General features: G+C 31.9%; 1 protein-coding gene across 1 annotated transcript in view; it reads left to right on the top strand.

Moving 5' to 3' along the window:
* The window catches only part of LOC127861157 (rho guanine nucleotide exchange factor 1-like), a 53,859-nt gene extending 31,174 nt beyond the window's left edge, over positions 1–22,685 (top strand). Inside the window, exons 6-15 of the mRNA XM_052399533.1 lie at positions 2,515–2,628; positions 3,962–4,085; positions 4,677–4,840; positions 5,891–5,951; positions 7,853–8,105; positions 10,203–10,289; positions 10,971–11,023; positions 15,587–15,705; positions 16,389–16,637; positions 16,882–22,685. Of these exons, the coding sequence (XP_052255493.1) occupies positions 2,515–2,628; positions 3,962–4,085; positions 4,677–4,840; positions 5,891–5,951; positions 7,853–8,105; positions 10,203–10,289; positions 10,971–11,023; positions 15,587–15,705; positions 16,389–16,637; positions 16,882–16,938 (1,281 nt within the window). The 3' untranslated portion in view covers positions 16,939–22,685. The remainder of the gene's footprint in view (positions 1–2,514; positions 2,629–3,961; positions 4,086–4,676; positions 4,841–5,890; positions 5,952–7,852; positions 8,106–10,202; positions 10,290–10,970; positions 11,024–15,586; positions 15,706–16,388; positions 16,638–16,881) is intronic.
* Positions 22,686–23,166: the final 481 nt, after the last annotated feature.

The raw sequence follows: 23,166 nt of genomic DNA, 5'->3' as shown, positions 1-23,166 counted from the left end.
CATTACAGTTTATTTGTTTCAAATCACAAAGTCTGGACTGCGAAAGCGTGTTTTAGAAATGTTGATAAGCGTGTTAACTACCGTTGCAACCGACAAACAGTTGCGCGCTGAAACTTATCTCGCCAAAACCACTGGACGTGCGAGAGTTTGCCGATATTTAGCAAGATGCCTATCTCTGTTATCTACGTCTCTGATAAAACTTATTACAGCTGTGTTTTGTTTTTCATCCTTTCCATTTGTCTTTTTATATGTCTGTCGAATACAGGGCATATTAAAAAACCTATGTCATGTTCGGTGTCGGGCAGCTTCAAGTACTTTGTCCGGAGTATAACTCTTTAACTATAACACCTATTCACATGAAGCTTCATATTTATGGATAGATCTCAATGATGAAAAGTTCAGTGCACAAAAACAATAGCTATAGCCCCTGCATTACTATATTTATCTCGCTTTGTTATTGTCCAGGTCATAACGTAATTACAATAAGGCGCAGTGACATCAAACTTCGAACAAAGGTCGGTTGTGGTGTATAGAAGCGCAGCGCACAACAATCAAAAGTCGAGAACTCTGGCTTGCATATTTCACAATTCTACGCCTTTGTTGGTTTCACCTTTTTTCTTGGTTTCTTGTTTTCTTGAAATTACAAGTTCATAATTGAAATTAGTGTTGTATTACATTTAGAAAGGAAATCATGCTGTTGATATGGGTTATATCAAATATGTTTCAGTTGTGTGTGGTATTTTGTATTGTAAACACAATAATGAAAAGTGATCAAAGTCCTTGATGTAAAATGTCTGTTTGTTAAAAGGAAAAAACAGCACAGAAACTAACGTCTAGGATATCATATCCTTATCATAAAAAAGTTAATAACTGAAACTGCAAATATAGCTCAAATGTATTTCAACACCATCGATTCTATTGGAGAAGTGGTGTTGTGTTTCATAATTGAAACTGCTTGTATTGGTTATGTTGTAATGTACTGTAGCCAGTACAGTATGTTACAAGAAGACTCCATCATGTCTCTGTTAATAACGCCACCAGTGCACGGTGTTGTTAAAGATAAAACGTCGAATGCAAAGTGGAATGTAACCGGTACTTTAAGGTACGACATTGCACCGAAAATGGTTCCAAGCAAAATTTCGAGGAAAAAACCTCCAAAAGTGTTACACGGGAATTAACAACAAGGAAATACAATTCCGAATGACAATACGTATGTTACCAATGTTATTGTCTTTCTGGATTGTATTTATCATCACAGTAATGGATAAAAGCAACGTTTGGATTATCACAGGTAAATGTAGTATATTTTCAAGAAAAGTCAGTTTATACAGTGAGTCTTTCAAAATTATGGAACGTTTTAAATTCATCTTTACATAAACAAAGACATGTGGTTCTAATCTCTTACCAAAACGACATATTATTCAAGGCAAATTGTGTCCTGATATAAGAAAATTCAATAGTTATAAATTGATTTTTACACCTTAAAAAGAAAACATCAATTATTTAATAAAGATTGGTGTCTTTATACAATGGAATATATTGCAATAGGTATTAACTGTTTATTAAAGTATGATTCCCCCCCGTCAAACACCCATAGGATTTCTTTGTAAATGGCAGTAAGATGGGAGGCACCCGTCAAACACCCATGGAAGTTTATTGAAAATGGGTGTTTGACAGGGAGCACCCGTCAAAATCCCACGGGGAAAAAAAAACTACACACACTTTATTTTCTTATTAAAGTGTGTATTTGTAAACATTGAAACAGAAAACAAAGCATAATGTTTAAATTTCATGTTTATGTAAAATATTGGTAAAATTCTCCCGTCTGGAAAAAACTCCCTTGGAAGAATTGCAATTCTTAACGGGGGAGTCAAAACCCTGTTGGGACCCCACGGGAGATGACAACTTTATCATCAAATAACTCTACTTTCCAAAAATATTGTGTTTCTTTTTTCAATTACATATATGTTCTCATTGCCCCTATATATATGCAAAATTTTATTACAATTGTTCAATAAATAAAAAATAAGCTTGCAAATAGTCTGGATTTGCAAACTTAATCTGGATACTGTTTTATGTGGAGATAGAAAGAGAGAGCTATATGGGGCATATGCATGTTATTTTCATATTTTTAAATACACAAAGTATTGATGCTAGTGTATCAATTGTAAATGAAAAATAAAATCTGGATCTTGCAACCAATTAAACAGTTCTTAAGCGAGGTTTGTGAAACTTGTTCTGTGGATATAGGGCGATATGGTGGATATGCATGTTTTTTCAGATTTGTTTTGTCAGGCCAAAATTGTGGTTGCTATGGTTGCAGAAAAATTAAAAGCTAAAATCAGCACCCTGTTGTTGCAAAAAAGAACTTAAGCTCAGTAAATACAATTAAAATCCTGTTTTTACTCAGATGACAACATTTACCAGGTAATGGACTGCTGTTTCGTCGTGACAAAGCTTATGTTTTCAAAGCACATGTCCTGAGTACATATTTGATTTTTTATTTCATAACAGTTTGATGACGAGAACTTCAAACATGCCTGCGATGAATTCTGTCGCAACCAAGCCTACGTCAACGAAAGCATAAAAAAGTTCAAAAAAAATAAGAAGTTTGCCCAGCTTTTGGTTGTGAGTTGTTGCATCACTTAATATTGCTCTCTTACAATTTGAGTATTATGCTATATGCTTGTTGTTAATTTTCCAGTACCGGTACCATTTCCTGTTCCGGTAGAATTTGCATGAGGGGGACCTTTTGAATCCCTTTGCTCAATTTACTGTTTTTATTATCTTTTCAAGTACATTTTCTATTTCTGGTAAAATTTCTTCTTTTATTTTCATTAATGGTACAAGCGAAATTAAATATACACTTTCCACATCAGTACAATCTTCAGTACAATTCACATTTTCTATATAATTTTAATTTCCAGCGCAAGTTTAATGGTCAGTACAATTTCCACTTATAGTACAATTTTAATTATTGGGACTATTTCCATTACCAGTACAATTTCTATTTCTGGTTGTGTTTTCTTTGCCAGCATAATTTTCATTTTAGTATAATTTTCAAATACCTAAATATGTGTTCAATAACATATACACAATCATTACTTATTGAGTTCCAATTACGAATACAATGTCCATAACTAGTACAGTTTCCATGAGCAGTACACATGTCCATGATCAGTGACATTTTCATGGCCAATTTGCATGAACAGTACAATTTTAATGAGCAGTACAATTTCCATGAGCAGTACAATTTTAATAAGCAGTACAATTTTAATAAGAAGTAAAATTTTCATGACCAGAACATTTTCCGTGAGCAGTTTTTTTTATGACCAGAACAATATCCATGAGTAGTACACTGTTCATGACCAATACCATTTTCATGAGCAGTACAATTACCATGGGAAGAACAATTTCCATGAACAGTTCAATTATCATGATCAATACCATTTTCATGACCAGTACACTGTCCACGAGCAGTACAATTTCCATGACTAGTACACAATGTCCATGTTAGTACAATTTTTTGAGCAGTTCAATTTCCATGAGCAGTACAATTCCATTAACAGAACAATTGCAATGAGAAGAAGAATTTCCATTACCAGTAAAATTTCCATGAACTGTGCAATTGTCAAGACCAGATCAATTTCAATGACCAGTTAAATGGTCGTGGCTAGTGAAATTTATAAGACCAGTACACTTTTCATGATCAGTACAATTTATATGACCAAATTGTATGACCAGTATAAATTTATATGACCAATACAATTTCAATGACCAGTACGATTTCCATGACCATTACAATTTCTATGCACATGACAATTGCCTTGACAATTACAATTTCCACTACCAGTACAATTTCCATGACCATTCCAATTTCAATGACCAGTTCAAATGCTATGACCAGTAAAAGTTCAATCACCAGAACAAATTTATATGGCCAGTAAAATTTCTATTGTAGGCTGCGGAGGCAAACTGTGAAAAGTTCAAAATGTATAAAACCCTAGGAGATCTCAGGTATAAACAGAATATTAGGCTCACCAAATACCCTCTACTCATTAATGCCGCCATGAAGAAAACAAAATGTAAGTCACTAAATATTTTAGTCGCTCATTGTCGCCTATGAAATACTTAGTCATATTGTAATTGCCCAGGGTATAATTTAAGTCTTTTTAAAACTTTATTGGTAGCATCCTTTCAGCCATTTCCTCCCTTTCAATTCCAACATAGGTAATACAAATTGTTCTTAACGTTGCATATTGTTCTTTACGAATGAAGAGTGTTGGTGAGGTAGAGTATTTTCCTTCGTTGAATAGCTACCAAAATAAGGCCTTATTAAAAGACTTAAATGAGAACTTAATAAGTTTGTTATGTATCGAACATCCATTAGAATTCATTTGTGTGTGTGGTTACATTTCTATTTGTTTGTTTCAGCAAGTCTAGAATTTTACTTTATCATTAATAAGGGAATTTTAAATGGATTGTAGCAAATATTATTTCACTTATTATTACTAGTATGTTGCGGTGAAACTAAAATCTTAACATAATAAAGCCAACTGCAGTATTTAACCACCGAAGCAAGTGCACCTTCAACAAGCATAACGGAACAAAAACAAACATGTTTGTAAGCAATACAAAAATATAATACGATTAATAAAATTAACGCTTTTTTGTAGCGGGAACTGACGACAGCAATTCTTTGAAGCTAGCGCTTGAGTGCATCGGTCGTATCCTAGAGAGTGTGAACCAAAAGACGATAGATCAAGCTCGTCTCGTACAACTCAGCAAACTGATCGATAAAGATATCACGTATTCACGCGCCGAGGATGACGCAATAAGGGTACACTTGGGATTTTTTGTCTGCTCTCTAACTAAAACAGTTTAAATTTGGCCATAATGAAACTTGGTTATACTGTTTGGTGTCATTATATCGCAGCCAAATTCGATAACCAGTCAGATTTGCTTAAAGCACTTCTGAAATATGGTCCTTGAACTATAAAACATGGTGAAATTTTCATTGTCAGCTCTCTAACTCAAATGGTTTAAATTTAATGATCGTATACCTTATTGATAATGTTTGTTGGCATATAATATTGTCCAAAGTCTTTAAGCAGGAAGATCGCATGACGCAAGACTAATGCCCCCTAAATAATAACACATTTGCCAAATAAAGCTTGTCCTTTAACTCAACTTGTTTTAATCATATCATCACAGCACTGTTGTTGGGCTAAAAGGTTTGCCTATTATGATCACAAGCCAAATCGCATGAAGTATTTCTGAATTATTGCCCTTAAATAATTCAAAATTTGCGAAATTGATGTTGTCTACATTCTAAGGTTCTTAAATTAATCCATTTGTCCACTTCATGGTCTTACTATATAACAACACATGTCAGTTACAATAGTGTCATGCTCAAATAGTATAATGTCATTTTGAAAGTGTTTTAATACATGTCTACCCACCTTTCAGGACATCAATATAAAACAGCACAACTCAATTGCGATGTATTCGCTTGCAATCGTTTAAGTATAATACATTGTAGATTCATTTTATTTTAAAGACATGACATTTCGTGGATTCATACACTTGGGAATTGGATTTATTTGTTAGATCTTGAATTTGTGCTTTGCAACGTCCGATAAAGGACTTGTGCACCAACGTCCGTTAAACAGTTGATTTTGTTTGCGTCCGTGGACCCATAAAGGCACCATTTAAACTAGTGTCCAACGAAAAACATTTGGTTCACTCTAGTTCTTTTTGTTGGGCATTTAAAACTTGAATCTGTTAAAAAAGGGCAATATTTTAATTTGTTTTTCAAATGGACTACCAATTGGTCAAAAATTGTATCTGAGCAGTAAGGGGTTAACTCAGCCACATGTCTCCCTTTCAGGACCTGGATATACGAAAGCACACGTTGATAAAGGAAGGCCCGTGTACTTGGGTTTATAAGAGTAAGAACTCTTATATATATTTATACATATATATATATATATATATATATATATATATATATATATATATATATATATATATATATATATATATTTATTTATTTATTTATATATATATATATATTGATTTTCAACATACATCACAATTACAACAAAGTTATACATATGAAACTACATAGTCATACACATTGACGTGTCATATATACTTACTATGTAATGTGCAAGCAAGTAATTTTGGTATAGATTAACAATAACACGTTATTTGTTTATGCATTAACTGCTAATGCTTGATATTATTCCCAGAAAATACATTATTGAGGCGATGCTATAGCATTTTGGTAAAGAGGGAAAGATAGAGGGGAAACGCTTTGTTAAATAATTAGAGAGAGAGGAAGAATTTATAAACATTAACACAAATAATCAAAAGGCGTTAGATGTTTGTCTAAGTTCTAAAATTTTCACAAAAAATGGAAAATGAAGAGAGATAAATAAACAAGTGTATAAAGAAACATCATTTGATGTTGAGGATATAGGCAAGATTTTTCCAAGGTGTTATTGCAAAGTTGTGCCAATTTTTATTATGTTGATCAATTTTATCTTTTTCAAAAGCAATTTGCTCTTCTGATATATTTTTCATTCATAGAGCATTTTTAAATCTTACTATTTGGCTTTTCGGCTTTTGATTTAGAATTAAATATTTAGGACTTTATCAGAATAATTATATTATTATTACTAAATTATTATGGCCTCCTTTATTGTACCAAATATTATATCATTTACATTCAGATATATGTATAATTGTCTAATATTTAAAGAAATGTCAGGTCCCGCCATATCGGTTGTACAGAATTACAAATTGCAAATAACATAAACATATACTTTACTAAAGTAAATATTTAATGGTAGTGATATTCTCTGTTTGCTGATAAACATTGCGGTATATTTTTTTCCACATCCGTGCATAAATAAGTGAGAAAATAAAGGTTAAACCCTAACATGCGTTTTTCTCCAAAAATGAAAATGGTAGTTAGAGCACTATGGCAATCAAGCGAAGATTTGTGAAGTAAAAACCCAGTGTTTTGGATACTTCTGAGGTCCAAGTAAAATGTGTGTATTTGTTTAATATAATTTGTGTATTTTTAAGTGAACCAACGCGCATAACGATGGATTTTTGTATATTTAGTTGGAGTCAAGATACTTCACTAATGTCTTGAATAGTGTTTACCAGTGCTGAGAACGAATTAAGCGTTCCATTTGTCAGATAGGTTGTATCATCTGCAAACAGTGTTTGTTTAAATGTTGTTGATTCTAGTGTATTGCTCAAGTTCATTTAGTACTTCTCTGTTGTTACACTTTTCTTTACTCAACGCTTCATGGTTCACCACTTTCTCTGTGTTCAGCTCTGTATGTAGTTTATCTATTTGTTTTTTTTCAGGTTCTCGTTCTCAGTTTCTCTATCGAATAGTTTTACTTCTAATTCTTTAATTTTATAAAGAAGGCTGTTTTTCTTTATTTCCACAACCTTTTCAATCATTTTTGTCTAGGCAGCTGCCATTTTTTTTCATCACATTTGACAGTTTGTTTTATTTATCTCACTTAGCTGTTTTGATAAACCATTCATGCTGATGTTATTTTTATTTTCATTGATTTCTGTTTCTTGGTTTTCCTGTTTTTCATGTTAGCGTTTTTGCTTTGACTGTTTCTTGGTTTCTTGTTTTGGTACATTAATGCTAATGTCTTGTTCACTCCCGCTGCTTATATATTTACGTTTATTGACTTTTCTTCACAATTGACTTCACACTCACTTTCAGATACTTCTGAAACATCTAATACCTCATCAGTTTTTTGTTTAGTAATGTCTTCTTTTTGTGAATATTTTGTGCCATATTTTTTATTAACAGCAAATAAGCGCAGTAAGAAATCTGTCGAAGTGCACGTAGTGTTACTGGGAAGGGCCTTGCTTATTTTGAGAAAAGTGAAAGGTCGGTTCGTGTTGATGCAGTACAACGCCAACGGGGATAGCACCATGCTGTGGTTGAATACCGTTCTGGTGCATGACGATGTCAAAGACGAGAAAGCTTTTCTCGTGGTCAGTACGTACAAATCGATGATGGTTTACAAGCTGTTAGCTACATCCGCAGAGGAAAGAAATTCGTGAGTAACTTTAAGTTAAACCTATTTTAAAACAAATTGTTGCATGTATATATCATCAGGCCTTGATTTCTCAAACGTTCATAAGAATATCTGGCTAAAGTAGTACATTTAAATGAATCGTTAACAAATATTTAAGTTAATTGTCTTGTACAATCTAGTATTTTTGTGTGTATTATGCATTCAGCGTTCATATTAAACTTGTAAGCTAGTATCAGTTTAGCACTGAAACCTTTGCACTCTTTAGTTGCATAGAAAGAATATAGAGCTAAAGGTAATCCTGTTTAATAAGAGTTGAAGTTATTTAAAACAATCAGGGCCAGTGGATTTATGAAATCATTTTAGCCTCATTATGTGAAAACTGGGCTTAATACGTGTGCGAAAATTGTCATCTCATGAAAGCGTGTGCAGTCCGCACAGGCTAATCAGTGATGACACATTCCGCTTACACTGGATTTTTCGTTCAGAAAATACCTCTATAAAGGAAAATTCCCATATATGCGTCAAGTGTCGTCCCTGACAAGCATGTGCGGACTACACAGGCTAATCTGGGACAACAATTAACGCACACGCATTAAGCCCAGTTTTTTCCAGAACGCGGCCCATTTCATGTCCATTTCCTGGTTGCTGCAGAACTGTAAGCAATATCAAGTCAGCACTTTCTGACTCTGTATTTGAATTATTGACTTTCCAATAGCAAGGCTCATCATGCCTGGCCCCAGATGTGACCTTGGGTTTTGAGCAAATAAATATAAAATAGTATTCAATAATAAGACATAGATATTACATGTTATGACATGATATGGGCAATGTTTGTTATGTTGAAAATAGCATTTAGTAATGAATGAGCTTTTCGATGAATGGAATGTCATCCTTTAACAATAGATAGGGAAAATATTGGTGTCTTAAAAGTAAGATCTACATATAATTTAGCAATGATATTATAATTTGAATGGGCTATTCCAGTCAAACAATGTTGATTATTAATTATCCTTTGTTGTAAAGAGTGTTAGAAATAAGCTGGGCCCAATTTTCTCATTGCCTTTTCAGTGTTTTGTTACCATTTTTGGAATGGGGCCGGGCCTCTCTGTTTTGACTAAAATTTAGAAATTAATGTGTTTGTGGTGCTTACACATTCACTATTAAAAATAACTTAGGCTCAACTTATAGAGCAGGGAGGGAGCTGAACTAAATGTTGAGATTAATTTGTAAAAAAATAATCATTTTGGGGGACCTTTTCGGAATATTAGGTTCTCATTTGTGGAAAATATATACTTTTTGAGATGGAAATTAAAGGCTCATAAAAGGCGACGAATCCAATAAATATGCATATAAATTTGTCTAATTTTTACCGGATTTCAGTTACTCTTGCATAAAAAATGATAATAACACAGCTTAGGTACATCTGTCAATAATTATGGAAGATATACCCGTTTCATAATTTGAAGAAATGTTTACAACTTTGGAATTTCCGTACATTTTTACTACCTCCGATGTTCCTCGGCTTATCTCATAAAGTGCGCATAATTTAATGAAGTAGTACAAACAACACAATATCCTCATGAACAACGAAAAAGAACATGAGTTCGGTAAGATATGTTTGTGTTGTACAATATTTTGTTTTACATGGAAGTGCTTTGATTTGAGGTTTGCCTTGATTGAAATTTCGACTTGTCACGTGATACAGAAGGTCTTGTGCCGACCAATCAAAATTTGTTATCGAAAAATCGGCTCGGAATCGCTCGGCATGATTAAGTTCACAGCGATGTAAATAAACTGATTGTTTTAAAACACAATTGACTTGGAGGACATTGTATGTTCAGCTCAACATAAGTTGTATAGCTCATTTTTTATGGTAATGTCCAATAGCATACATTTATTATTTTGTATAACCTTTATAAATAAAATGTGCAAACAATATTTAAAAATCGCTAATAATCACAGTTCGTCACCTTTTACGGGCCTTTAACAGAGATTGATATAATCTGGACCCAATTATCTTATTTTTAGATTTTGTGCGCTTTACCAGACTACTGAAAGAGCAAAAGTGGTTATCATTGGTGGGAATTTAAAATATTAAACCTAGTTGTTTTTCTACAGGTGGACTACAACTATCAGAAAAGCATCGGAGGCGTCCAAAATGGAGCAGGCAACTCCGACACTAGAACCCTGCCCTGCTAAATTTTTGTGAGTTTTCTACCTTGGTAGTTATTTGAAATTTAAGGGTCATTATCCCAGTGGGTTTCTTTTTAACTGTGATAACTTCTCAAATGAGAATTTTCAAACAGGATTTTGAATAATCAATCAAAATTGTTTGTTCTTTTAAGAGTTTTTTTCATTTTTTTTGTATCATGGTATATTATTTAGTACCAGACAGCAATGTTTCCCCACTTCTAAGATACAAGTGAATGACCATAAGATTTAACTTTACACAAACAATGAGATTTAAATCAATTTAAAGTATGATCAAAGAAAATTATAGAATGTGAAAAGTCAGTTTTAAACAATATTTTTTTCACAGTTTAAAATGTTCAATCTACTTCTTTAGTGTGATGGGAACACTATCTATAAAACTATTACTGACAATCTTGTTCAATTAAAGTTTTTCATTTTAGCATATACTATACTTTTAACTGAAGATTGATGCATATTCTTTTTGTTTCCTTTCATTTTCACTTTAACTTTTATTGATTTTGAAACCAGAACGTTACTGAAATCAGTCACTTTGTTCCGAAATCAACAAACTGTTACTAGTTATACCTGTAACAGCTGCGAAAAACTTCAATCTCTTTAAACGTTTGTTAATCAATTTGCATCATATCAAAACAAGTCCTTTATTAAATCTATTCCGGCTTCTTTTTCAATTAGTGAGGCAGACCGAGTGGTGCAAGAGTTGCAGAACATCCATAAGCTCAAGAAAGGTACTTCCCACTCATGCTGTTTGTTAGTAAGCTCAATATAGGTACTTCACACTTATGTTGTCTGTTGGTAAGCTCAAAATATGTCCTTCACACTTATGTTGTCTGTTCGTTAGCTTTAGATAGGTACTTCACACTTGTGTTGTCTGTTTGTTATCTGAAGTTAGGTACTTCATACTCATGGTGTCTGTTGGTAAGGTACTTCACAATTATATTGCCTGTTGGTAAGCTCGAGATAGTTTTTTCACAATCATATTGTCTGTCACACTTAATTATCATTCGGAATGCAAAACATGTCATCTGAATATTTAAGACAAGAACATAACACTTTCGCGATGCCACAATGAATGATGTATATTAATATTTATATTGTATATTGTTTCAGTTTTCGTTTGCAAATACGAACTTCAAACTTTTTACTGTAAAAGGCTACATTATACTTTCTGTATGTCATGACCAAATTTGTTTGGAAAGTAAAAACTTCACAATTTGTATTTTAAATTGCAAATCACAATAAATTTCTATAGGAAATACATCATTTCACTTTCTTTATTATTTTGGAATCTTTCATGTAGAAACCTAGAAGTATTACATTTTAATTAGAACTCTCATTTATGAACTAAGATACATTACCTGGCATTAACTCATTTGTTAAAGAAATTTAAATATTTCAAATAGACGGCTTAATCATTGACGATATATGGAACAACAAGAAGTTACAACAAGTAGGTGTAGTTGCTCATTAAAGCTTATTAGCTTACTTTGCTCATTGCTCATTTTTGCTATCAGTGTGTTCAGCATTTACAAATTGCAAACATTTTATTTATTACCTATTTTTTCACCAGTTGGATCATCAATTGACAAGATGCACATTTCCCAAAGTGTTTATTCAGATGCAAAGTTCAAGGATTGGTTTTATGTTAAGATCTAATTAATTGAATATTCAAGTGCGTTCATACATTTGGTATGCTTGTTATCATTATATGTTTCTTTCAGAGATCTTCACATATTTATATATTAAATTTAAAAACTATTGATTAACTCGCATTGTCATACCGATTGCAGATATACTAATAGTTGTCTATATTCCAAAACTTATTCAGAAGCTATATAAGTCTTGGTGTATAGTTTACAACAAGATGCACTTTAAGTGATCATTGTCTATATTATATCCCGTAAATAAGTTTTGGTTGTTATATTGGAATCACCCTGTTGTTAAGTCTGTTTATTTGTAGGTCTTTATACTGCTTATGTGTATTTTGTGTCAGAAAATTGTCTCTCAGTTTTACAGGAAACTCTACAGATAATTTATTTATACAACATAAAACTTAATAAATAGATGTTTTGCTTATGCTATGTATAGAACATAGACATTATTCGTGTGCATGTTTCGATATTCTTTGAAGAGTTATGTGAAAATGTGAAGCGTCTGTGAAAAGGGCGCTATATAAATGTGTTAAAAAATGCCCTTGAATTAATTGTTAAGTGCAATAGACAAATAGTTGTTGCAGCGTTATGCGACCTTGAACTTAAACAATTGAATAAGTAAATCAATGAAGCTTGTTTGTTTTCGTACCATTTTTATATGAATTTTACTTATTTTCAACTTTTGCGCTTGAAATGGGCGATTGCGAAAGTATGTGTCACCTTTGATGACTGTTCTAGTTTTTTCCAGAAATTAAATAAATAAATATCCAAAAGTGTATTGACCACATACATTTTGTTTTACCAGAAAAATCATTTAGCACTTACAGATTAATTATTTGTTACTTTCAGCAATCTGATTATTTCAATATTTATATCTTTAGAATGCTATGAGGTTAAATTGTATTTACACTTATATGTATCATGAACATTTCTGGACCAAGTGTGAGGTTGAACGCTCTTAGACCGGTTTAAACTCCCAGTGCTTTGCATTTACCGTTCCAAGCCGGTGACCCCAGCTTTATTCTACTATGTGTGTATGCTGTTTCGTATTGTGTCGTACTCTATTGTGTGTATGTTGTTTCGTATTGTGCCGTACTGTACTGTTTTAGCAATTGATCACTTGCCATAAATATATTACCACAAACGTGTTTATAATAGGAATGCACTAATGCTCTGGCAATTGGAGATTCACATCTTTATATTGAGAAACTCATTGATACAAAATGTATATATAAATGTGCGCTAGAATGGTCATCATTTTGTAGAAATTATCAACATAATATTTAATGAAGACCCTATACATTATTCACTACCAAATATGTTTGCTCCAAACAACAACTACTTGTATACTTCAAAAGAACTTGATCTTAGAAAAAAAGTGTTAACTCAAGGTTACACCCTCAAACAATGGTGCCAGTTGATTTGATGAGCATGGCATGATGAGTTAGTTGCCTACCTTCACAATGCCTTACAAAGGAACAATCATGCTAAGCCTACCCACGTTTTGGCAATTATTTTGAGGACCACTGATGGTGCTGTGTAAACAAAATGTGTTCACTGTCAAGATATAACATATATAATTGGTAAACATTTAAGGGGGTAATTACATTATATGAAAACATTAAGCTAAGGAACAATTGTCTGTTTGAGAAATTATCTGTTATTGGATTTGAAATATGTAGAGGCAACTGTAAAAAAAAATATTTGATACAATTGTGGAATCAAATATGTTTCATATTATGGGCTTTATATGAGAAGAATAATCATATCTGTGTATATGGTGTTTTCTCAAATTCTTTATTTTAGTATTTTAAATGGCAGAGTTTTGCTTACATTTCATGTCATTTTGATTGGGTAAACGATTCAATAATTGAATCAAAATGTTCATCTCATTCCATATTTAAAAAAATTGCACTTACAGTGCTCTTCCTCCTCACCGTCTGAATTTTAAATAGTCTTTAACGCATACGTATGGCACTTTGAATTTTGTATTGGCACCAGAGTCTGTTTTCTGAAGCCAGAAATCTTGCTTATGTGTTGTTTCATTAACAAACTACCTTATGAGCAAGCTTTTTTATATTGCATAATTATTTTCACTTTCTTTCCGGATTTTAATATGAATAAAAATGTCTTTACAAAAAACTCGAATGTAAGTATTATTTGCATATACACTAATGGCATGTTAAATTTAAAGGGAACAAGGAAAGTCCTATAAACAATAAGTTGTATATTATTCTTTTATGGAATGCATTACTAAAGAACATTCATTCAAAGCTTTTATATAACATACTTCAGTTATTTCCATATTAGATATTCATGAACCACAAGGTTTATCCTGATATTAATTTTACCTGCTTTTATTTTAGTCCATCTGCCTTTGCACCTTAAACGTGTTCCAGTAATTTGCATGCAATTTGTATGGACTTGTTCCTCCGCCCAATTTGCACTTCAGCTAAAAGGCCTGCTATTGGTGGGTATGGCGACACTTCAAATTTGAATATTTAAAATAAATTCTTAAAATAAAACATATTTAAAAACACTTAAAAATACTTATGAGAAGTCACTGGCCCTAATTCTTATTGTAAATTTTGATTACGTGACGAGCTAACTCAGTTGGTACTGGACTGCAAATCGGGGAACAGCAATTTCGGTCCCTGGCCTTGCCACATAACTTTTGTCAAGATTTTGTCAAGAGATCCTTTCAGCTGACATGCTTCCCTACATGCGATCCATGCATGACAGTTACAATGTACTGTCATAAGTATGTGATCTTTGTACTGGTTATATAGCTAACGCAGATACAGTGGGTGTTGATAAGTTTACCCCCGTGATATGTCTTAAATACTGTTGAAAATAGCAAACGAACACATCATTTTCATTGTGATTGTAAAGTTTGCATCCAATAAATGTTCTACATATGTTTTTGGAACTACTTTCATTATGTAAGCATATTAGCTTTATTGGCAGGAATAATAAGTTAAGTTTGCCTTTTTTGACACAATTATTAACATTATCTCGAGCGTTTCCCTGTTTTCATTTTGTGTTTAGCAACAGCTCTGCCCTACAACTGAATAATTGTTTTGTGCATTTACACCCATCATATTGTCATGGTTTTTCAGGATTTCATGTTTGTATTTTCCATGACCGCTCTCTCTCTCTCTATTTCTCTAGATATTAACAGTACACGTTATACAAGAACCTGTTTGCCGTTGAAATTATTTTCATTTATTAACAATTTGGGGAAGTTAAGTGTTAAGTTGTACATGCTTGAGCTATTTATACCAGTCAGCACTATATAAGAAGTAAAAAAAAACACAAACTAGCTTGCCCTTAAATGAACTGGACGTTTATTTGTTTAGCACAGACATGTTTATTTAGTTGGTTAAGTGCTCTGTGTTTTCAATCGAACTTGACATTTTGTGTTGCTAGGCAACAAAGCCGTACACTACTATTTTAAGCAACACAAATTACCAAGGCTTTGTTAGCAGCGTGAACTTCCCAAGGCTATGTTAGCGGCATAAATACTATGATGACGTCTTAGTGAACATGAGTGGTGCCTAGTTAAGTTACAACAACACAGTCGTGTACCTGGTTTGGTTCTCCACTGTTGTGCCCTGCTTTATTCGTACTGTGTTGCAGACAAACTTCGCGAAAACGAAAAGCAAATAGCGGCCATCTTTGATGAGCGGCTGACGATTATTGGTGAAATCCTGTTGATTGGTGAACTCGCACTTACCATTGAGCAAGATCAGGTCCAAGTCAGTATAATCTTGAGCTATATTTATTTCTTTGACCAGCAAAGATCAAGTACATTTGGTCTTGATTGACTTTTGAACCGAAGAACATAACAAGCCTTGTCGTTGACTTCCTTTTTCTTTGATAAGAACCTTAACTCTTTGAACCTGTATAGGCTCAGGATACAAATTTAATTTACTTACAGCTGATAAATAAAATCTTAAAGAATTGAATCATTTTACATTTGAAAATTTGTTTAAAACCTTTTTGAACCTTTTGGCCTAAGGACCTGCTTAGAAAAGGCTGCAATCTTTAATCTCAATTGATATAAATTGTCAATTGACAGTTATAGTTACATTATAATATTAAAAAGTTGTGTATAATGAATATGATTTCCAGTGCTTTTGAGCGAGGTATTGTGCATTACATATATATTGTGCTCATTATCATTAATGTATCTGTATTGGTGATTGTTTTCGCGTATTAAAAAATAAAGTTGTTTTCAGAACAGATTTTTTTAGTTTTAAAATAATGAACGTATTTAATCATAGACACAGCAATTACATATGAATATTTAGGATCTTATAATTAATCAGTTGGTCTAACTGGGCCCTCGAAAGAATACAATATTGTTTTTTCTTCTCCAACAATTTACCTTTATAACCATATAGAACTTTTCTTACAACATTACTGATCATGGTTCTAGGCAGCATTACAAAGTCACAATGACAAAACGGACACCATGCGTCAGGAGCTAATGTCCGCGCAGGGGGAGTTAGATCGTCTATGGTCGATAGAGCAGTTCCGCATGAAGGCTGCTGAGAGTCCGAGCGAGGTGGAGCCGACTTTCGGCACCGTGTCTGCCCGACCAGCCAACCTGGTGCCCCCCCCTCGACGCTTTGAGAGTCCTATGAAAGCAAGACGTGCAGCAAGCAGACGGTCGACCAGAAAATTGGTGCGTATATCAATTCTTGTTTTCATTATATTTTTTACAGTTTCACAGTGACAAAATTCCATTTACGTTTTTCTTTCTCTCTAAATGCATGTATTGCCCAAAATTTTGAAAGAATTTCTTTTAGTTTTTACTCTTTTAATCAGTTTTAGTTTTAAAGAAAAATAATACTTCAAGTAGTATACCCCAACATTCATCAATAACCGGGCGTCATGTATAGTCTAACTGTCGTTTGTTTTGTCGTCAGATTGATACTCCAGAAGAAGACCAATCGGAATACGGATACACCGGAAGTAGAATTTGATGTAAAGCTGTAAAGCTGTTAAAGCTGTAAAGTTTGCTTAGATTTGTTTTCTGTTTGCGCACAAGTTAACCAAGGAAGTCAAATTATGTCCATTTTTAGAAACATTGATTAACATACCACAGTTATATTTCATCTTTTGTTATTGTATTATAATCGAACTGAACTACTTTATGATATTTAAAAAACAGTCACACTAATATCAATCTCTAAACTAAATGTATGCAATGGGATAACGAAAGCCTGTGATTTATGGTTGGCCATTTTTCCTACAATTGAATTTCGATACATAACCAAATACCAATACAACCGTTTAATTTGCAGTAATAGTTATGCAAACATTTGCTGTAATACTTAAATTTAACCTTTAACTGTATTTTCATAATGCATTACTTTTAAAGAGGTAATCCTTTTGAATGCCAAATTGTTGTTTCTTATGATAATCCAACAAAAACACATATTTTTCTTCACTTTATATCAACGTTTTGGCTTACGACTTCATCACGATAACACAAATACTAACAGAAAGCATGAATATTGTAGTATGATAAGTTATATGTTTAGTTAGAAGTTGAGTGCGCTTATGTGTTTAACAAAAATCGTGATGTGATGAGAACTGAGTTTGCGATTTAATGAAAATAGTTGTTAATAATGAAACCAACAATTGATAAGTACCGTGATTTTATATAACGTGTTTCTGTGTGACTTAACAGTTTATGAATTAATTTTTCGTTGATTGAAATTTATATTTTGTATACAGTATTTCCTACATAACTTGTTTTGTAAAAAAAATACGTGACATTTGTTTAATTGTCATATAATTGTATTCATACGATACCAATATTACATTGAATTTGAGTTTCGCTTTTCTTTCGGTTTTAGTTTTCCAGATCAGACGAAAAAAATAAAGTTTTTAGAATGTTTATCTTATAACGTGTGTTATTGTTATGCATTTGCATTATGTGTTTTATCTTTATTATTCAACATAAACAGTTAATTTAACACGACAAGATAACACTTTAGATATAGTAGGTTCATACAAATTAAGTAGATGTGTAGTGTTTATTTGTTTACACATTCTGACAATAAAAGCAGTTACGACCAAGTATATCAATTTAAATGATCAACACATTGCAAACAACAGACAGTGCAATTATAAAGTTATTAAATGAAACAGTTCAACATATCTTTCGTCAAGTTCTCCATGTATCTCTTGAAAAACTATTAACTAAATATTTCTTTCGATATACATTAACATCGGTTATCTACTATTGACAATACCTTTTTTAGTGTTTATACGCACACACTAATGGTATAAAGTTGTGGTTTATCCTAGAGCAATAATTTGTTCAAATAAATAACCAATACATGTTCAGCAATCTATGGAAAACTTATGTCGTAAACAGATAAACAACACTCCAAATGAACAAAGTTTATCGAACCTTTCCTGAACTATGTATGAATAAACGACTTTTTTTATTTTTAGATTCAATAAATGATTTATCAAACTAAATATAAAATCAACGTCACCAATGCATGCTTAATTTTATATACAATCTATTTGATAACAATTATATATACAAATGTATTGCCCATTTCGTTGCGTTTATATATTTCCACGGAATTACTAGCGTCATATTTTATTTGTATTCTTAATTTGTAAGCTATATATGAATAATAATCAATAATTCCTTAAGACTAAACACACATTGCCGCATGAAGAACACGTGTAATACTGAACAATTCCTGGATATCATTATCATTACTATTTACAAAGTTTTCATAAGTATTACCTTATTTTCATAATTATTATCATCCATGTCATTACACTTGTGTATTATACATTAGGCTAAAAAGCATTTTATGCTTAAGAGCTAATAAATGTTGTTGTTGTTGTTTAATAATGGTCAATGTTCTATTTGTATTTTTACGGATGTATGTTTTATGTTTAACGTGTGTTTTTTTAGATGTAATTTAGATATTAACACAATTTTCTATCCTTATACAAGCTTTAAATTTTTTCTGAAAAATCTGGTATAAACCACAACAAGGAGAAAAACTGATTACAAAGTTCATACACTTCTTAAACGTTTGTGTGTATTTTATTGCACGTCGTATTAGATATTTTGTAGCCAATGTCTTTATGTAGTAGATATTTTTTATCAATATATAATTTTATTTTATGCTTTCCGTTGGTTTATAGCGAACTATCAGTAAAATGAAACTGATATTCCACTGTTTCAAACAAATGACAGTGAAGAATATCGATACTGTTTTACAGTGCATGACGTCATTTTTTGGACGAAATGACGTCAAAATTCCAGCGAAAGTATAGAGTTAAACTCTTTAACAATGTAAATAAACGGTTAAACCGCATAAAAGAACATTTGTTGGAATCGGTGGAATATCGATTTTAATTTACTCGTGATCATATAAAAAGAAATTCACTCGAAGCAATATGATTTTCTATGATCACTCGTGAAATAAAATCAATAGTCCGCCGATTCCAACAAATATCCCCTATGTATGAACAATTGTGTGATAACGTGTGTCATGTATCATTTTGTTAACAATAAGCAGTGTAGATATGTATACGTACACGTTATTGAATTGATGGACAATAGAACACAGATGCGCCAGTTTCATAAGTTCCAAACGCGTTACTTAGTAGATACAACATAATAACACCATAGATATATATATTGTAAGTTGACGAGTGTATAAGTAATTGTTAACATATGTCGTTGAAACTGTTGTGCTTTACACATACATCATCTATATACCATTTGAAACGTTGGAAAATGGCACATATTAAGACGCTTATAGCAATTGCCTTAACGCAAGTACCCAATATTCTTTTTTCTTTTAACAACTTGTATCGGTCAATATGTTTATTATATTTTACCACACATATATAATAGGTGTTTTGCAATTTGTTAAATTTTGAATCGTAACTAAGCGAATACATATATTTTATATAATTTGATAAAAGGTGTTATTATTAAGAAACCAATGAATACAAACTAAATTGTAGTATTTTTTATGTGTAACGATTATTTTGTTTTCGGTATTTTTTTATTGACATACTGCAATTTACTGAAGGGGATATAATTGCATATTTAAACTGTGTCATCGTTTTTCTTTTGTAAGCTTAATTAAAATAAACATTACAGAAAATGACACACTCAATTAATTTGTGCCAGCGTATAGTAGTATGTATATGTTTGTATTACTCCTTCTTTTAAATTCAATAAACGTATTGCGATTTTGATTTCATAACTAATGTATAAAATATGATTTATGTATTATATTATGTGTGTGCGTCGTGTCTTGACTAAGCGATCACAAATGTGGACGTATTTAATTGTACTTAAACTAAAATGTCATACGTTTTCTCTCAAATCTAAAGATTAAATAGCCTTGTATGTCGTTAAAAAACATCGCAAAAGGGGTTGATTGATCACATGTCAGTATTATCATAGTTGTTAAAACATGAACGGACAATGAGAAATTGACTGAAGTTGTTATAAACATGAACTCGCTTTACGAACTGGATGCGAGTTGATTTTTTTTAAAGAATTTCATTGGTTGTATATAAAGTTATTTGCACAATGATTTTGACACCGATCACCCACGTGTTACGCACAAAATATATTTATTAACCTTTGCTTTTTGTTCAAGATGTGCACGCGGGTCATAAAGTTCATAGGAAAAGAATGCATATGCACATATGAACATTCTATAAGGACGTCAGTCCGTATACAATACACTTTATAAAACCTAGCTTTATAGATTTAAAACGTCCCATGTGTGATTGCAAATAAATATGCATACATGTGAAATACTTTTTTAATTCTCATTATCAAGAGTAGTAGAAGTAGTATATCGTTTGTATTGTGTATTCATTTAGTTTATTATTGAACATAGTTGTTCAACGCGTTTACCAACAAACCAAAGTGCAAATAAATTATAAACATACATAAGAGGTCTGGATTGGTCTTCAGTTAAATGTTAAATTCTCGTTTTTATGTTCAATTCTATAATTAAACATTATACATTCAAAAATTACACAAAAGTAACATTCGATTGGTTTTATCTTTTAAAAGCGTACGTAAACAACTATGGACTTTGGTTTTGCTGTAATTGCACTATGATTTATTGAACGATTTAATCGATTATCATGTGTTTAAATGTTTTGTGTATTGGTACAAAGTTTTGAGTCTTTAGGTATAAATAAACGACCGACCGGTTATCGAGCATCATCATTTACAGATATGAAAGTTCGTATTATGTTCGTATGTTTATATTCCAGATTAGTTTTTGGTTTTCAAATACTTCATTACCGTGTGTTTTGTTTAATGATCAAACAAATGCTTAAATAAATATTAAATGTGGCATGGTATATGTTAAAAACCACTAGTTAAATAATAAATACCCAAAGACTCAAAACACATAAATGTTTGCTCGTAGTGTGTTGTAGTAGCTTTAATGACATCTATCTTTTATTATGTAAGGGGCATGTTCACAGATTGCCACGAGTATACAATTTATTGTTCACACATATGTCATGACATATTACACAGATATATAAAAGGAGCGGCATTATAAACACAAATAGTAGTCATTAGTTTAAATTTATAAACTTGCGAAAATAACGCGAACAAATGGAAATTATTATTGTAACTACTACTTAAATTTAAGTTTTGGAAAACACGCTAATCAGTTACACAATAAAGAAAATTGTAAACAATAAACGTATTGATATCATTATGTCGTCATAGACGAAAGGAAACTCAAAGGTAACCATGTTCGACCTTTAATTGGCATGAATTTTAAGCAAAGAGAAAGCATCATTGAACTCCATCAATACCCTTATCTTGTACTGCGTATTAAATGATTAATGAAAGTCATTACACTTGTCACGCTTAGGACAAGATTGATGAACATACAAAAATAACTGTGAGCATGTCCCATGAATTACTTATACAATTTTTATAAGATGTTTTTATAAATGGTGTTTTGAGGCTTTATAAAATTAAAACGAATATGTCTTTAATGTTGTATTAGTAAAGGGTTCAATATATAAAACTTCATTCCTCATAAAAGTACATACCGGCGATACTCAGACACAAATAAATATAAGCATGCATTACCTTCACTCAATACTTCTTGTTTGTTGGCAGAAACGTAATAGCGTTTAAATTGCTTTATTACATATATATTAAGTACCTATAGGCGCAATTGCCAAAATAGTTATAAAAAGGGTTCAACAAAAAATGCCAAGATTTTCTGTGGGAGGGGGTATATTTGGCTTAAAAACCGAGATTGTTAAATCTATTTAGGTATATGTAAATACCTTTCTTAGGTTTCTACCAAAACCCAATTAAGAAATTTCAAGATTGATAATTGTGTAAATCTATATTCAAGAAAATTGTCTATGTGCTTCTTAAAAGCTTTTGGAAAACTAAAAGGCAAGCGTTACCGAAATAAGAGTATTTTTGACAAAAAACTCAAGATGCCATGGCATGTACTCAATATTTAAATGTGTATGCATGCATATTATAACAGCTTCACATATTAGCATTAAAACAAAATAAAATGTGCGTGTGTTGTTTTATTTCGATACTTTCATATTTTCTCGATCAATCTGTATTGTGATTATTCTTAATTAGATCCTTGGGTTAAATGTACATACTGATCAATGTGTATTTTCATGTTAACATATGTATTAAACACATTGATTACATCGATGCAAACATCGCTTCATTTTTTATATTTCTTGTATATTTTAAATGCAGATAAAATAACACGTATAAAATACGGCTTTAAAAACTTTCGTTTAGATGAAGTAGGTATGAATACATGTGGGTGTAAATACAAATACGGCATAACGCTTAAAGTATGTTAATACGTTATTAATAACATAAAACACGAATCGCTGAATATACAGACAAATTGTCATATACACATTAAGTCGATGTTAATATTCTATGACCAAACAAATCATGCATGCATGCACAATATTAGACTTAAACACGTTTGTGCAACAATATGCAGTTTAAACAAGGGAGGCACGTACAGTGATGCACACATAAATAAAGTACATGAACTTTGCAATACCTACGTAATTCAGACACCAATTTCATACCCTGAAAATGTTAAACACTATTCAAGCTCGATTGCATAGAAGGCATGCATTTATATAGACACTCTCGAATCCGTTGCCTTAGT

Source organism: Dreissena polymorpha, chromosome 15 (genome assembly GCF_020536995.1).
Source record: "Dreissena polymorpha isolate Duluth1 chromosome 15, UMN_Dpol_1.0, whole genome shotgun sequence".
NCBI classification, from domain to species: Eukaryota; Metazoa; Mollusca; class Bivalvia; order Myida; family Dreissenidae; genus Dreissena; species Dreissena polymorpha.
Note: the sequence above shows the minus strand (reverse complement) of the source record. Positions and strands in the feature narration are given on the sequence as shown.